Source organism: Anomaloglossus baeobatrachus, chromosome 4 (assembly GCF_048569485.1).
Source record: "Anomaloglossus baeobatrachus isolate aAnoBae1 chromosome 4, aAnoBae1.hap1, whole genome shotgun sequence".
NCBI classification, from domain to species: Eukaryota; Metazoa; Chordata; class Amphibia; order Anura; family Aromobatidae; genus Anomaloglossus; species Anomaloglossus baeobatrachus.
Window position 1 is genome coordinate 370,433,996 of NC_134356.1, and position 18,418 is coordinate 370,452,413.

The window sequence follows — 18,418 nt, forward strand, 5'->3', positions numbered from 1 at the left end:
CAGAAGAAAGGCTTTAATTCATAGTACCACTATAATGAAGGCATGGCTTCTTCACCCAGCCCTATGCATGTGTCTTGTGCGCGAATTTGCTGACAGTTCAGCGCCTCATGCACTTCATGACTTGGATTTACCTCACAGTATACCATGAATGGAAGCAGCTCCATGGCTCCCTCTCTGCCCACAGGCGGCACTGCAGACACAAGCCGCCAAACACGAGCATGGAGGATCAGAGACACGGCCGCTCGGCTTCCCCCTCCCCTCCAGTCAGCTCAATGTCGGAACGTTCCGAAGATGACGTCACGGAGCCTCGAATCCCGTGTCGCTCCGCTTCCGAAGGAAAGGAAAAGCAACAAGAAGGAAGAGCAATGGCGACACTGGATCGCAAAGTGCCCAGTCCGGAGGCTTTTCTGGGCAAACCGTGGTCCACCTGGATCGACGCAGCTAAAATACACTGCTCCGACAGTAAGAACACGGCCCCATGCTATTGCTGTGTAACCGATCAGTCAGCCCGCACAGCCTGGCTTTCTATAGGCATCTAGATGGCTATATAGAAAATAAAAGTGAGAGAGCGCTCGGTCCCTGGTGTCCCTGCTGCTCCCTGTAGTCCTGCTCAGGAGACAATCCCAGGTCCAGCAGGAGACACAGAGGCAGCCTGAGTGTGTATGAGGCCCATCCTTCAGTGCTGTCTATCCGCCCGGGGATTCTATGGCATATAATAGCAGTGTGGGGTGCCCATGCCCTCTGTGCCTGGCATGGGTGGCCCATGGGTGCCCGGCTCCCTACACATGGCTGTTTACATTCGCTGACTTTGGCTTTTCTTTCTCCTACAGATGTAGATATAGAAGAGACTGGAAAAGACGGCGGCAAAAGCAGGGAGGTGATGAGGCTTAATAGAGAAGGTAAGTGTGGGCCGTGTACGCGGACCCTCCATGATACATGGGTTTGCTATGCTGACCAGTCCGCACTGGTCAGACGTGTCTGTAGAGTGACCAATCCGCACTGGTCACACGTGTCTGTAGGGTAACCAATCCGCACATGTCAGACAAGTCTATAGGTGATGTACGCCTGCTAACCAGTCCAGATTGGTCAGACATGTCTGTAAGGTGCCCAATCCGCACTGGTCAGATGTGTCTGTAGGTGATGTACGCATGCTGACCAATCCGCACTGGTCACACGTGTCTGTAGGGTAACCAATCCGCACATGTCAGACAAGTCTATAGGTGATGTACGCATGCTAACCAGTCCAGATTGGTCAGACATGTCTGTAAGGTGCCCAATCCGCACTGGTCAGATGTGTCTGTAGGTGATGTACTCATGCTGACCAATCCGCACTGGTCAGACGTGTCTGTAGGGTGATGTACGCATGCTAACCAATCCACACTGGTCAGACGTGTCTGTAGGGTGATGTACGCATGCTAACCAATCCACACTGGTCACACGTGTCTGTAGGGTGATGTACGCATGCTAACCAATCCGCACTGGTCACACGTGTCTGTAGGGTGATGTACGCATGCTAACCAATCCGCACTGGTCACACGTGTCTGTAGGGTGATGCACGCATGCTTTCCAATCCGCACTGGTCATACCTGTCTGTAGGGTGATGTACGCATGCTAACCAATCCGCACTGGTCACACGTGTCTGTAGGGTGATGTACTCATGCTAACCAATCCGCACTGGTCACACGTGTCTGTAGGGTGATGTACTCATGCTGACCAATCCGCACTGGTCACACGTGTCTGTAGGGTGATGTACGCATGCTTTCCAATCCGCACTGGTCACACGTGTCTGTAGGGTAACAAATCCATACAGGTCAGACGTATATGTAGGTGATGTACACAATCTGACCAGTCCGCACTGGTCAGACGTGTCTGTAGGGTGATGTACGCATGCTAACCAATCCGCACTGGTCACACGTGTCTGTAGGGTGATGTACTCATGCTAACCAATCCGTACTGGTCACACGTGTCTGTAGGGTGATGTACTCATGCTGACCAATCCGCACTGGTCACACGTGTCTGTAGGGTGATGCACGCGTGCTTTCCAATCCGCACTGGTCACACGTGTCTGTAGGGTAACAAATCCATACAGGTCAGACGTATATGTAGGTGATGTACACAATCTGACCAGTCCGCACTGGTCAGACGTGTCTGTAGGGTGATGTACTCATGCAGACCAATCCGCACTGGTCAGACGTGTCTGTAGGGTGATGTACTCATGCAGACCAATCCGAACTGGTCAGATGTATCTGTAGGGGGATGTACTCATGGAGACCAATTTGCACTACTCAGTCATGTCTCTAGGGTAACCAATCCATACTGGTCAGATGTGTCTGTAGGTGATGTACACATTCTGACCAGTCTGCACTGGTCAGACATATCTGTAGGGTAACCAATCCACACTGCTCAGACTTGTCTGTTGGGTGACCAATCCGCACTGGTCAGACGTATCTGTAGGATGATGTATTCATGCTGACCAATCCGCACTGGTCAGACGAGTCTGTAGGTGATGTACGTATGCTGACCAGTCCGGACTGGTCAGACGTGTGTGTGTAGGATAACCAATCCGCACTGATCAGACGTGTCTTTAGAGTAATGTACTCATGCTGACAAATCCGCACTGGTCAGACGTATCTTTAAGATGATGTATGCATGCCAATCAGTCCGCAGTCTTCAAACTTGTCTGTAGGGTAACCAATCCACAGTGGTCAGACTTGTCTGTAGGGTGATGTACTCATGCTGACCAATCCGCACTGATCATACTCGTCTGTTGGGTGACCAATCCACATTGGTCAGATGTCTGTAGGGTAACCAATCCATACTGTTTAGATGTGTCTGTAGGGTGATTTACACATTCACAGTACTAACCAACCTGCGATTGGACCCCGAGAACTTATTTGTGGGGTGTTTAAGTGCACTTGTTCCTACAGCTCTTATGGAAGCTTGTCCATATGGCCACCTCTTCTGACTCGTGGTTTCTGAAACACCCCCTCTTACCTCAGGGTTTGACAGATTCCATGCAGCCTTATAGCCAATGTACCTGTGTGTGTGTGTGTGTGTGTGTGTATGTGTGTATATGTGTACACCACTAAAATAATAAGATTGACTTATGTCTTGTGTTGACCACTACAATGATAAGATTGACTTCTCTCTTCTACCTTAGTTTGTTTCTCCCCGCTACAAATTGCGGCCTACAAGATGAGCTCATTGGCCTATATTTCATTACCATAGTAAAGGGCTGGATGAATCCACTGGTGCCTAATGTTTTGTGTTGCCTTTTTAGTGATGTCTGTTTTTACTGCTGCTGGTTACTTTTAGGGTTGTAGTCGTCTCAAACAGCTTTAGCAAGTCATCTTTCTCTTGTGTAGGACTTGCATACTCTGTAGTCAAATTTGATGTCTCCTAATAAAGCTGAGTTCACACGAGTGTATTTCATGGTCCGTATATGGACGACAGTGCTGACACTGATTGCGGGTATCGCCATTCAAATGTACAGCCTCATGTGTACAGACTAATGTCGGTGGGTTCGGTTGACACTCTGTGTTTGGTGGCACTGGCCAATTGTTTCTTGTGGAAGATGTACGTGTAATAAGTCATCTTTCTCTTGTGTAGTACATGCATACTCTGTAGTCAAGTCTGAAGTCCACTAATACGGTTGGGTTCACATGGGTGTATTTCATGGTCTGTATATGAACCACAGAGGCCAGACTGATCGTTGATGTCTCAACCCAAACATACAGCCTCATGCGTACACAGACTAATGTCGACGTGTTCGGCCAGCACTCTGTGTATGGTGGCACGAGCCAACTGATAGTTGGGCAAGATGTAAATTGGGCATGTTTGATTTCAGACGCTTTGCTCCCCCAGAGATATGCTGCCAGTAGAGATGTCTGTAGATGGCTTTCTGATGGAGAACAGAGGAGGTCCTGTGTATGGAAGAGACAGTCAAAATGATGGTCAGCCAATCGGCCAAAGCATCATTCAGCATACAGAAATCTAATGTGTATGGCTGGCTTTAGTTTGTATCAGGCGCTCCATGGTCTGTATACGAACCATGACGTGTAAATATGACTTAGCCCCATAATTCTTGTCATATACAAGAATGATAACGGATATCTTGACCCAAACGTAAAGCCTCATGTGTACAGGCTAATGTTGATGGGTTCGATTGACACTGTGTATGGGTGCACTGGTCAACTGTTTGTTGTGGAAGATGTACCTGTATTAAGTCATCTTGCTCTTGTGTAGTACGTGCATACTGTTAGTCAAATCTGAAGTCCCCTAATAAGGCTGGGTTCACACAGCTGTATTTTATGATCCGCATATGGACCACAGTGTCTGGACTAATTGTGGGTATGTGCACCCAAACTTACAGCCTCATATGTGTATAGACTTATGTCGATGGGTTTGGTCGACGCTCTGTGTATGGTGGCACTGGCCAACTGACTGTTGTGGAAGATGTACTTGTAGCAAGTCATCTTCCTCTTGGGTAGTACATGTATACTCTAGTCCAGTCTGATGTCCCCTTATAAGGCTGGGTTCACATGGGTGTATTTCATAGTCCATATATGGACCACAGTGCCCAGAATGATCACGGTATCTCGACCCAAACTCATATGTGTACAGACTAATGTTTAATGGTTCAGTTGCCACTCTGTGTATGGTAGCACTAGCCAACTGATTGTTGTGGAAGATTTACCTGTTGTAGCAAGTAATCTTTCTCTTGTGTGGTATGTGCATACTCTGTAGTCAAGTCTGATGTCCCCTAATAAAGCTTTGTTCTAACGGGTGTATTTCATGGTCCGTATATGGACCACAGTGCCCGGATTGATAACTGGTATCTCAAACCAAACTTACAGCCTCATATGTGTACAGAATAATGTCAATGGGTTGGGTCGACACTCTGTGTATGGTGGCACTGGCCAACTGTTTGTTGTGGAATATGTACCTGTGGTAAGTCATTTCCCTCTTGTGTAGTACATGCATACTGTGTAGTCAAGTCTGAAGTATGCTAATAAGGTTGGGTTCACAAAGGTGTATTTCATAATCCGTATATGGACCACACTGCCAAGACTGATTGCGGGTATCTCGAATCAAACTTATAGCCTCATATCTGTACAGGCTAATGTCGATAGGTTTGGTCGAGACTCTGTGTATAGTGGCACTAGCCAGCTGATTAAAGATGTCAATTGGCCATGTTTGATTTCAGACACTTTGCTCTCCCAGAGATATGCTGCCAGTAGAGATGTCTGTTGGTGGCTTTCTCATGGAGAACAGAGGAGGTCCTGTGTATGGGAGAAGCAGCCAAAGTGACGGTCAGCCAAACAATCATTCAGCATCCAGCTCTCTGATGTGTAATGCTGGCTTTAGATCGGGTCAGGCGCTCCATGGTCTGTATACAAACCATGACCTACACCTGTGTAAATCTGACTTAGCCCCATAATTCCTACATAAAGCATGCAGACTCTCTTGATATTCTGTGTTTTATTATTCTGCTTAGGAAATTGCCTGCTAGTGTATTGCCGTGTATTGGCCATCACTAAACCTTTTTTTTGGTCTCATCGACACCAGACAGACACTCTAGTTGAGGTGCTGTTGGTTGTCCTCTTGTCCTTTATTATTCATACTATTTTCTTTCTGTGTTGTGGTGTTTTTATGGATTTGTCATTTTCAGGGATAGTGTCTTAGTTGCGTTCTGGCGATTTAATGTTTTTTTTTTTATTATTTTAGAATGTAAACTGTGGGACTTAGAACAGCATACTTTGTGTCATTACTGTCAGATTCTCTTCTGTGGGCACACTTAGGTGATCGCTTGGTGTAAAAATGTCAAGTATAGTTGATGTTCTACAAAATGGAAATGCTGCCTTTCGGAGTGACACGCCAATTTAGCTGTATAATAGCCCGTGTTTTAAGTCAGCTCCTATTGACTAGTCTGAAATGAAATTGTTCTACCAGACATCTACAGCCACGTTTTATATGAAAAGGATGAAATTTTGGGGTTGCTTATATGCAGAAGGGTTATTTTGCATTTATATATGTATTAATTATTCTTTCCAAATTGCAGTCCACATTACTTGTGTATGAAGGCATTCTTAAAATATTTCAATATGACCTACTCTAATACAGGGTGGATAAAAATCTTGATTTTTTTAAAAAAATCAAAAAAATCAGATTTTTTTTATTTAAATCAGATTTTTTTGATTTAAATCATTTGATTTAAATCAGATTTTTTAATCAAGTTGTACACAAGCAAAACTTTGTCTTTTTGCAAATCTAATTGTTTTACACAAATAAAAATATTAAAACAGTTGATTATGAAACCTAATAATTTTTATTTGCACTATTAAACACTCAGATTTGAACTACAGAGAGTAAGTACTTTTTAACAATAGCCTATCTCTAACATTTGAAGTAAGCAAACATCTTCAGTGAATACATCAGTCCTTTAAGCCTACTGTTTATTTAGGACTTTTAATAGGAAAACCAGTTTAATAGGAAAACCAGTATTTTTACTTAAAGGACATGTGCACCTTTATTTTTTAAGGTGCAGCCAGTCACAGTGTGCACATGTCCTCCCCCCGCAGCTCTCTTACCTCCGATGTCAGCGCTGCGGGGATCCGTGGCTTCGTTCTGCCCGTCCGCGAGCGCGCCTCCATTCATTTCAATGGAGCGTGCGGCCCGCTGACGTCACGCCGCTGGATCACTGCGAGTAGGCCGCAACCGTAGGACGGGAGGCGGACGGTCAAAACGAAGCCACGGATCTCAGCGCTGCGGGGATCGGAGGTAAGAGCGCTGCGGGGGGGGGACATGTGCACCTTAAAAAAATAAAGGTGCACATGTCCTTTAGCGTTAATTTTCTGTGAAATATTGCCTTAACATAAATTTAAATTCTATACTCCAGAACTACCAGTGCTAGAAATTTTTCTTTTCATAGACTTTAACCATCCCAGTAAAATGTCTGTTAAAAAAATAGGTTGTAAATTAATTGCCAGACTTACCACTAGTACTAGGCTCCTGGTGCATAAGAAGCTGTGGGGGTTCATTGACATTAGTTGTATCACTATCAACATCTTCATTTCCCTTCTGGTTGCAGTTTTCATAATGTGATTTCAAACGGCAAACAAGTCCTTGGATATCCTTTTGACAGTATTTGCACTTTGCTCTTGCACCTTTCTTTCCAAGATCTGCTGCTGGCATCTCAACAAAATGAACCCAAATAGGGTCTCTCTTACGACCTGCTGCCATGGCAGGCTCACACAGATCACTTATGAAGTTTGATTGTTACTACAGCCTGAGCCAAGTACTGCTGACTATCCAACAAGTTTGGGCATGTCAACTGAATGCAGGGAAAAAGAAACTAAACCAAAACTGAAACCAAGCTAGAAGTGTGGAATTAAAGGGGCAGTATGAACAAAATGTGGAGGCTATTAATAGTTTATACAATTAAGACATGCTGCTTTTAAACACCTACCTATTGCCATATAGTAAAACAAAAAAGATTTTTACTTACTTTGGGGTCCCCCGCTCACCCTGGCGTTAGATCGTTGCCCCTAGTTTCGTCCGTGTAACTATAGGCGCACATGCACACTGCTCTCACTTCTCATTTTAATCGTGATTTATATTAAAAAAAAACCTTTTGATTTAAATCAGTGATTTAAATCATGATTAAAATCATGATTTAAATCGATCCGATTTAAATAGAAAAAAATCTTTTGATTTAAATCGTGATTTAAATCATGATTTAAATCGGCGTGATTTAAATCAATCCACCCTGCTCTAATATAAGCACTTTTGATCTTTATATACATATGTTTATTGGAAATTTGCTTGCCCTTGGGTCTTTAATATGTTCGATACATTAAAGGCGCCTTCCGTAACAAATTTGTCTTATATGCTTTTGATGGATCTATATACACAATGCCACCTGTTGCCATTGTACTAGATGCTGTTGTCTCTGGAAGATCCGTCTTCCTAATCTGCGCCTAGTGATGTCAATTTATGTGCCGCTTTTTCTTATGACGTTATGTTACAGAGTTTCTATGAATTGGGGATTGAAAGATAGACTTTCTCTATTTTTCTGTTATTTATAGTACTTGAGTTCTGAAAGCTTCAACTCTGATGATTAGGAATTGTCCACTACTTTGACATTGAGGGCCTATCCTTAGGCGGGCTTTGCACGTTGCGACATCGCAAGCCGATGCTGCGATGTCGCACGCGATAGTCCCCGCCCCCGTCGCAGCAGCGATATCTTATGATAGCTGGCGTAGCGATAATTATCGCTACGCCAGCTTCACATGCACTCACCTGCCCTGCGACCGTCGCTCGCTTCCTAAGGGGGCGGGTCGTGCGGCGTCACAGCGACGTCACACGGCAGGCGGCCAATGGCGGCGGAAGGGCGGAGATGAGCAGGATGTAAACATCCCGCCCACCTCCTTCCTTCCGTATAGCCTCTGGCGGCAGGTAAGGAGATGTTCCTCGCTCCTGCAGCTTCACACACAGCGATGTGTGTTGCCGCAGGAACGAGGAACTAAATCGTACCTGTCGCGGCCCTGGCATTATGGAAATGTTGGAGCCTGCACCGATGATACGATAACGACGCTTTTGCGCTCGTTCATTGTATCATCTAGGATTTACACACTACGACATCGCAAGTGATGCCGGATGTGCGTCACTTTCGATTTGACCCCACCGACATCGCACCTGCGATGTCGTAGTGTGCAAAGCCGCCCTTAGGATAGGTCATCAGTGTCTGATCGGTGAAGGTCCGACAGGTTCTGGTGTTGGCAGTAGGCAACCAGAAATGCTAAGTTCCGGAGTTGCTCTGTCTTCTGATAGTAGCCGCAGCCGGGTACTGCATGTCCGCCTCCTATTGATTAGTATTGGGGGCGGATGTGCAGTACCCAGCCAAGGCCGCTATCAGAAGACTGAGCTTTTCCGGCTGCCTGCTATCACCACCGGGACCGGGAACAGCTGATCAATGGCGGTGTGGGGTGTTGGACCCCTGCCGATCAGACATTGATGACTTATCCTAAGGATAGGCCATCAATATCAAAGTAGGGGACAACATCTTTAATTTATTGTAAGCCTCAGATTTTTACGGATTTGTGTAATTCCATCTTCACACTCCTGGAGTGAGGTGGCAATAACAGACATAGTGGTAGCACCTCTGCTTTACCCGAATTTGCTCAGTATGTTAGTTCTGTGGCATCAAACACATGCGTTTTTATGTAAGTTCACATGAACATTGCTTTGGTTCATGTACTGTCCATACGCATAATAGACACCATAGTGACCAATGTTGGTTAGTGTGCTAGCTCACATGAGTGTTTTCTGTGGAAAAAAACTGCATCATGCCCAGACCTTGTCCATTAATTGGACCAGACAGTGCTAGTATTAATGGCTTCTACAAGCAATAGCAATGCATAAGCTCACGGACCTCCATACTTGGTCATGTCCTCAATTTGTAAATCTGGTCAAAGCATTCAAATTTTTGACGGTACTTGGTATTACTCTTTCATCATTAGTATTGAGTGGCATGAGGGAGCTTAGAAGCATTATCCGTTACTTTGCTTTTCTTTTGCTATGGGGCTAAGAACCTATAAGCAGATAGTTGCAAATTGTCTGCCACCATTCTCTGTTAGCTCAGAGCGATCACGAACCACGCCTGCTCGTGATTCTGCGGCTTCCGGTGACATTACATCGACAGAGCAGCTTCTCTTTTGCTCTGTCGATGTCATGTTGATTGACAATTGGTTGCCCACTGCCTAACTGCTGGTAGACGGCTGTCAATTGCATTAACGTTGACAACGCAAATCAGAAGAGCTGCTCTCTTGTCATGAGGTCAAATGATGCAGCAGAATCGCCGTCAGGAGCGGTCTGTGACCTCTATGAGGAGGCAGAGAACGTGTTCAGGCAGAATAGGCAGGGAGTTAGCAACTAACTGCCTATAAGTTCTTAGGCCATTAGACAAAATTAAGCAAAGTCCCTTATAACCACTTCGGCTGGTATTTATCAAGATTAGGTTTTCCCACTTGAGGGGTCTGAAAAGCCCCATCTGAATGGAGCATAAGTCGTGTATGAGCACCTATGTTTAATTGATTTCCAGTGGGAGTGTTGATGACAGCCAGGCACTCAGCTGTCTCGGGGAGGGGGGGGGGGGGAGCTGTCCCATTGAGAATGAATGAAGTGAACGTTATGCGTGCTCCACTCAATTAAAACAGGGCTCTTCGAAACTGCATTCTTGGGATTGGATGAGGTCTTTGCAGCCGGACCAGTGATTTTGAAGTTACTCCTTAATCATGATACACATCCTTTTACATATCGTATTTTTCGGATTATAAGACGCACTTTTCCTCCCAAAACTTTGTGAGGAAAATGAGGGGTGCCTCTTATAAACCAAATATAACTTACTGGGGGGTACTGGAGAGGGGTCACAGAAGGCAGATGCGCTGGAGTGTACTGCGGCTGGTGCGCTGTGGGCTCTGCTGCGCTGTGGGCTCTGCTGCGCTGCAGGCGGAGAGGCAGGGGTCGCCATCCTGAATGTCGGCAGTGCAAGTTTCAAATAATGGTGCCCGGAGTCAGTGCATGCGCAGATGAAGCTCTCGGCTTAAGATCTCATTTGCGCATGCGCCGCCTCCGGCTCATTGATCTCCCAGCAGCAATCTTATGGAAAATGATGCCCTGAGGTGGCGCGTATGGAGATGAGATCTAGGCTTGTGATTTGAGCCGATAGCTCAATCTGCGCACTTCCGACTCCAGGCGCCATTTTTTTTAAGCCCGCACCGCCAGCATTCAGGATGGCAGCCCCTGCCTCAACGCTTGCAGCGCAGCACAGCCCACAGCACAGCAGAGCCCGCAGCGCAGCAGAGTCTTTCAGCTCCGTCATCTGCAGTGAGCATCTGGCACACCCGCTGCACTAACGGCAGCATCGCCCTTCCCCCCGCCCCCCTTTTTTTTTCTCTAAATTTGGGGTGCATATTATAATCCAATGCGTCTTATAAAACGAAAAATACGGTATATGTAACTCCAAATAATTGTCTATTTAGCAGTTATGTGATAAGCAATTATTGAGGTGTTAGCAAGTTTAGTTCAGTAGATCCATTTTCTTTTTTGGGGTAACCTCCTTAGCGTACCGACATTTTACAATAATTCAGTAGTGGGTACATTGATGATTACTGCCATATAACAAGCAGCACATTGTCAAGCTTTCACAGTGACTTAGGGGTACTTTGCACGCTGCGACATCGCTAGCCGATGCTAGCGATGCCGAGCGCGATAGTACCCGCCCCCGTCGCACATGCGATATCTTGTGATAGCTGCCGTAGCGAACATTATCGCTACGGCAGCTTCACACGCACTTACCTGCCCTTGCGACGTCGCTCTGGCCGGCGACCCGCCTCCTTCCTAAGGGGGCAGGTCGTGCGGCGTCACAGCGACATCACACTGCAGGCGATCAATAGAAGCGGAGGGGCGGAGATGAGCGGGACGTAAACATCCCGCCCACCTTCTTCTTTCCGGATAGCCGGTGGAGGCAGGTAAGGAGATGTTCCTCGCTCCCGCAGCTTCACACACAGCGATGTGTGCTGCCGCAAGAACGAGGAACAACATCGTATCTCCTATTGGTGCGACATTATGAAAATGTCCGACGCTGCGCAGATCACCGATTTCCGATGCTTTTGCGATCGTTCATCAGCGCATCTAGGCTTTACACATTGTGACGTCGTTACCGGCGCCGGATGTGCGGCACTTTCGATTTGACCTCGATGATAGCGCAGTAGCTATATTGCAACGTGCAAAGTACCCCTTAGGCCTCATTCAGAAATATAGATGTATGTTTTTTCAAAATGGCCAGTTTTCATTAGAACTTTGGATCAGATTTCTGCCATAAGTGTTTCATCAGTGTCTTGTCTGGTTCACACGCCGTGCTAAACTTTGGCCAATCATGTCCGCAACTTGCTTACATGGCTGTCTAAGACCTCATTCAGATGTCCGATATTTACGGACGCATTCTATTCATGGTTTTCACAGATAGAAAGGGTACTCATTATAGGATGTCAATTAATCAGGGAGAGATTTATGGTTCTTTTTATTATCACTACAAATTAAAATCGCTCATGCAAGTCTATCGATTCATGAAAAATCACACACGCCACACGGACGGCATCATTGTGTGCTCCATGTGCGGTCTGTGGTAACATTGTATGAATAGGAGAAGCTTTGTCATTTATTTCTTCATATGTGAAAATCACTGATGAAACCCCTATGGTAAAACTAACCCAATATTGAGGACATTCAAATGTAAAATACATATGAGACAGGGATGTTTTTTCGCGTAGGTAAAACATCACTGGCATCTGAATGAGGCCTAAGTGTCCAGCATCTTCTGCTCGCCCACGTAGCTGCCCGCTATTGACACGCACTAGTCTGGTTCATGGAAAGAACGTGGATAGACAAGACTAGTGCATGCTGCAAATTACCATCGATCGCTGGAGTGCACAGGCAAACAGGTTATTAATGGCTCGGTGTGTTGTCTGTTGAGCACACGGACCGCACACTGACCGAAGATACAGCTGTCTGAGCCCAGCCTTTCCTGCATGCAAAGAACTATTGATAAAGGCTTCTCAAATTTCTCCTAGCAGTCAGGGGAAAATCAGTTTGCTGTCCATGTTTTTCACAAACCCATAGACTTGGATTAACAGGTTAAACAATGGACATGTCTTGATGTTGTGTTTTTTATTTTTGTTTTTTTTTTTGCAGACACTCATTCTGCAAAATGATAGTCTGTAATTCTGTAATGGGTACATGTTTTATCAGCAAAAAAACAAAGATAAAAGGCGTATAAGAAAAACAGTTATCTGAATGAAATCTGATTTTTAGTTTGTCAGAAAAGGAACCAATGTCCCTCTCACCATGAGAATTGCTGAAAGTCCACCAAGGCCTGACATCTGGTTAATGGGAAACTAGGATTTCTAAATCTGTGATAACAAATATGATCAAATTCTGCTCCGAAGAGGAATATTCCTGGTCTGTTTGATAAAGCAATAATCTACCATTTCCAAACTTTTCAGATTTACATTAATATATATTATAGGGTTGGTTTATTGATCCTGGGGAATGTAATAGTACTTGGTTTATAAATGTGTTGTTGCCTTATCTACGCATTGATAGTGTTTGTAAATCTGCTTTTGTGTGCACGCTGTATGTATGTGCTCGCTGTGTGTGTGTGTGCGCTGAACATATGTGCGCGCTGTACGTATGTGCGCGCTGTGTGTGTGTGTGCTCGCTGTGTGTGTATGTGCTCGCTGTGTGTGTATGTGCTCGCTGTGTGTGTATGTGCTCGCTGTGTGTGTATGTGCACGCTGTGTGTGTGTGCGCGCTGAACATATGTGCTCGCAGTGTGTATGTGCTCGCTGTGTGTGTATGTGCTCGCTGTGTGTGTATGTGCTCGCTGTGTGTGTATGTGCTCGCTGTGTGTGTATGTGCTCGCTGTGTGTGTGCGCGCTGTACGTATGTGCGCGCTGTACGTATGTGCGCGCTGTACGTATGTGCGCGCTGTACGTATGTGCGTGCTGTACGTATGTGCGTGCTGTACGTATGTGCGCGCTGTGTGTATGTGCTCGCTGTGTGTGTATGTGCACGCTGTGTGTGTATGTATGCGCTGTGTGTGTGTGCACGCGTGCGTTTTGTGTGGCGCTTTTATTGACGAGGTGTCCACACTTGAGTAATAAGTCAAAATGATCAATAATAAAACAGATCTTTGGTATGTGTCATAGAGCTTTTACAGATGGAAACCATGTTGCTCGTGTTAACAGAACCTATATAGTACTTTTCTTGTAGTTTTACAAACAGATTTCATTTTGTGGATGTACATCATTTATTGGATATTTTTCTGTCATGAGAATAACCATAGAGGCTTCCAGTTAGAACAGCAACATGTTACAACTACATGCAATATACTGCTAGTTTTTCTTATGTACTCCTTGTGAATCTCACAATACTTGTTGATGGACTGTTTGGGAGGGTTATGCTGGTCATGAAATCATCATTGTCGGCAGCACATCTCCACAGGTATCAGATTTTGCGCTGCCAACAATTTGGTTGCAATTTGTATCACACTGTGTGGACATGTCTTTAAGGCCTCTTTTACACGTCCGTGAAAATCACGCACGTTTTTCATGGACATGTCAAAGGTGCATATTGTCCTCCGTGTGCCGTGTTTATGGGAACTTTCTGCGTCCCTGGCGTCGCTGTCCGTGGTGCTGATGTACAGTCTCCGTTTCTGCTGACTCCCTGCTGCTGCTGCTTCCGGCCCGCAGTGGAGTGAATATGCAATTAGCATAATGAGCGGGGGTCGGAAGCAAGTGACAGCAGCGGCAGAGACCGCAGCGCTGGAGAAGGTGAGTATAGAAATTCCTTTTAATTCACAGACACGTGTGTTTTCTCCGGTGCGTGTCAGACGGGTCACATCCGTACGGTCCGCGTGCGGCCCATGTGACACCCGTGATGCCGGAGAAAAACGGACATGCCTACGTGTGGAGCATATGGGCACACATATGCTCCACACGGACACACGTTCCATGGCAAAACATGCACGTGAGCTCAGACCCATTGATTTTAATGGATCTACATGTGCCCGTGTCTCCGGCACGTGAGGAAACGGACCAAACACGTACCGGAGACATGGACGGGTGAAGGAGGTGTAAACTGGTGCTGATCGACTTGAGAATATACTCTGTCAATTCTTGTGCAAAATTCTGCTCCTGCAAATGAGCAGTAAATGGTAGGAAATAAGTAATTGGTTTCCAATGGTTCTTATGCTATGTGCGCACGTTGCGTACTAGCCCTGCAGAAATTTCTGCAGCGATCTGAAGAGCACATGTGCGCTTTAGATCGCTGCAGAAATGTCCGTAGTGAGCTCCGATTCCATGCGCTCTGCCTGCAGCTCCTGCCATAGACAGAGCAGGAGCTGCCGGCAAAGCGCAGGAAAGAAGTGACATGTCACTTCTTTTTACGCAGCGCTTCGGCAGTAGCCGAAGCGCTGCGCTCTTAAACGCCACGTGCGCACGGCCCCTGCACAATCTCCATAGACTGTGCAGGGGACGCAGGACGCATGCAGTTACGCTGCGCTACAAAGCGCAGCGTAACTGCATGTATTTACGCAACGTGCGCACATAGCCTTACTGTTTGCCTTTATTACTACTAAAGACAAGGAAATCTTTCTGTTTGGTTTCAGATGGTAATATCTGTCGATACCTGTATTGCCCTTTCCATAGCGTGTGTTCATGTGGCACAGGTAGTGTCTTACTAAAGCCTCTTGGTTCATGGTTGATGTGAATGGTAACTTTCAGAATGTTGTGTGCTAGACTGAAAAACATATTAACTGGAAAATGATGCTGGTCAGGTTAGATCCCCGACGTCCCTAGATACAAGCTTATTAAAACTCATATAGCCCTTAATTTTTGATGCTTAATCACACACATTGTTCAAGGCTTTATTTTTGTTTACCTTATATTTAAAGGGAATCTTTTAGAATGAATCGTCTCTCACCCATCTGAACTATATATATATATATATGTATGTATGTATGTATGTATGTATGTATGTATGTATATCAAAAACCTTGCTCATAGAAGGCCAATGACAATTTGGCGAAACGCCAAAACACAGTGCAAGACCTGTGTCAGCGCATAAATACAGAAATCATATAGAAAACATTGCGCATAAAAACATCTAGACAAAAACAATTTTGTTTATTAATGATCTGGTTAAAACAATCAAAAAGTGGACATGAAATCAGCAGTAGAACAATAAGTTAACTTTCTCCCTTGGGAAAAGACTGGACGTCGAAACGCGGTAGGGTGTTTGGACAGAGCACACATTGAGTCAGGTAATGTTTACATCGTATTGATAGAAATAGAAAAGTATTGGGATTTGTGATTTACTATATATACATTTGTATATCTCAACCTGTTGCGTGGACTGGATGGTAGTTCTTGCTTTATTACTGGACACGTTGTTTTGCCCCTTGCTGGTTATGTGTATACACTCTAGTGTTGGGCAATAGTCCTTAATCTATATTGTCTGGTCCATTGCATTGTACATGGAGGTTTATTGAATACAGATTTGGTGGCAGCATCACCCCATTTATCATTTAGACTTGTCTATTTAATGTTATTTTTATGGGGTTTTTCTGTTTATAATTGTGTTCTTTCACAACGATTTTATGTGATACTCTGCCACCTTGTTGGATCTTTTTATCTGTCAAATTATGCCTGCCTTCGTGTATTTTCTGTCCTTATTGTTCGACTGCTGATTTCATGTCCACTTTTTGATTGTTTTAACCAGATCATTAATAAACAAACATTTTTTTTGTTTGTCTAGATGTTTTCATGCGCAACTGTTTCTATATGATATATAATATATATTTTGTGTGTGTATATATATATATATATATATATATATATATATATATATATATAATAGTGTATATAATGTTCATTTAGCGCTTTCTCCATTACCGAGAAATCAGTGTTTAAATTCATATGTAAATGAGGCTGAAGTGCTATTGTAGATCTGAAGCCTCTGTCACTCCAGCTCTACTCTCCAAATTGGTCTGCCTCCTCCTGGCTGACAGCCTCTCTGCTGTGCGACTTCCGGCAAAGGAGCCATCAGTCAAGAAGGAGGAGGTGGCGCTGGGCAGGGAATTAGAGGCTTCAGATCTACCAACGGCTCTATAGCCTCGTTCTGCAGATCAATTCCAATACTAATTTCTCAGTAATGGAGGAACGTGTTGGTCATGTAAAGGTATTGGGGGACTTGTGCTACATACACCTATAAATAGTTTGGGATGGGAAATCCTGCTGACAGATTCCCTTTAAACTTCAGAATTGTCTGGGATATATAAAATATATGCTGTTTTTTTATTCCTATATTGATTATACCATATCCGTGTAATAACTTAATTTCTTCCCTCTTTGAACCTTCATCACATTTCACAATATAACACTATTCATGCTGTTTACCACTCATCCATTAATTTCTGACTAAAACTTTTTAAAGTGTCAAAAAATACATTGTAAATTGTATGAATGTATTTAAAGGGAACGTGTCGCAATATTATCTGCCTGTAAGCCTCCACCATCTTTTTGTCCTGAAAGTAATGGCTTTCTCTAGATGTCTCTGTCTAAATTTTCCTTTGCAGTTTAATAGTGCACAGCGTATGAGGAGTCCTGTGGGTGGTGCCAGTCTTGGGACGTCATGCAGTCCTGGCTGCCCTCGGGGTGTGGGTGCGTAATTACAGGTTAGCTCTGAGGGCATTCAGCAGGTTTGCAGTATAGCAAGGTGTACTGGCTCGGTGTTGCTGGAGCTGGCTTGTAACGAGATATCCCTCCCCATGGGATGTCAATAAATCAATACAGGACTGCTTGACTACTCAGACTGGGACAGTCACATGAACCTTCAGAGGTAATTAGGCTGCTTGCACACCTCCGGTTTTTCCTGTGCGGCACAATCCGGCTCTTTGCAGAAAAAACGCAACCGTTTTTACTTAGCCCCGGGTTGCGTTTTTTTTCCGCTTAGACTTTCATTAGTGCCGGATTGTGCCACATGGCCTTGCGTTCGGTCCGGTTTTTGCCGGATGCGGCAGATTTAGCCCATGCGTTGGCCGGATGGAACGTTGCCTGGCACGTTTTTTTGTCTGGCAAAAAAACCCGCATCACGCCGCATCCGGCCGATGCGTCGCTTTTTCCAATGCATGCTTATGGACGCTGGATGCGGCAAAAAACGCATCCGGCCGCCGCATGCGTTTTTTTGCACTGCGCATGCTCAGTAGCATGCCGCAACCGGCAAAAACCGGATGGGCCACATGTAAAAACTTATGCAAAGGATGCGTTTTTTTCGCTGCATCCGTTGCATAGGTTTTAGAGCTGGATTTAGCCGCACTGCTAAAACCGGAGGTGTGAAAGCAGCCTTACCCTCCACAATACTCCTCTACTTCACATTCATTTTATACTTTGTGCTGCAAGGGAAGGTTCAGGCTATGTTCACACAGGGCATCTTTACTGCGTTTTTGGTGCATTTTTGAGGTCACAAAGATGCACCTAAATGCATGCATTTCCTTCTCCCAGCAAAGTCTGAGATTTCTATTTTGCTGTCCACACTGTGCAACTTTTTTTGGCTGCGTATTTGAAGATGCCATATGTCAATTCTTTTTTGCAGCATCTTTGAGCCTTTTCAGTCAATAGATTTGACTTAAACGCAATGGGCAAAATGCAGTGAAAATGTGTGGGTTTTTTTTATGCGTTTTTGCCACTGGTGCGTTTTTTGGGGCCAAAAACGCTGCATCTTTGTGGTCTAGAAAAGCTGCAGTGTGTGAACATAGCCTTAGACAGTTGGTAATAAGAAAAAATAATATATATATATA

At 44.9% G+C, this 18,418-nt stretch overlaps 1 protein-coding gene across 3 annotated transcripts in view; it reads left to right on the forward strand.

Annotated features, from left to right (window-relative positions):
* The first annotated feature begins 317 nt into the window (after positions 1–317).
* Positions 318–18,418, forward strand: part of ATXN7L1 (ataxin 7 like 1) — a 224,147-nt gene continuing 206,046 nt past the window's right edge. For 2 of the 3 annotated variants that reach the window (XM_075345165.1, XM_075345166.1), the window contains exons 1-2: positions 319–462; positions 831–899. In XM_075345165.1, coding sequence (XP_075201280.1) covers positions 366–462; positions 831–899 — 166 coding nt within the window. In that variant the 5' untranslated portion in view covers positions 319–365. Of the gene's footprint in view, positions 463–830; positions 900–18,418 lie in introns of all 3 variants that reach the window. The other variant, XM_075345167.1, reaches the window with a different exon arrangement.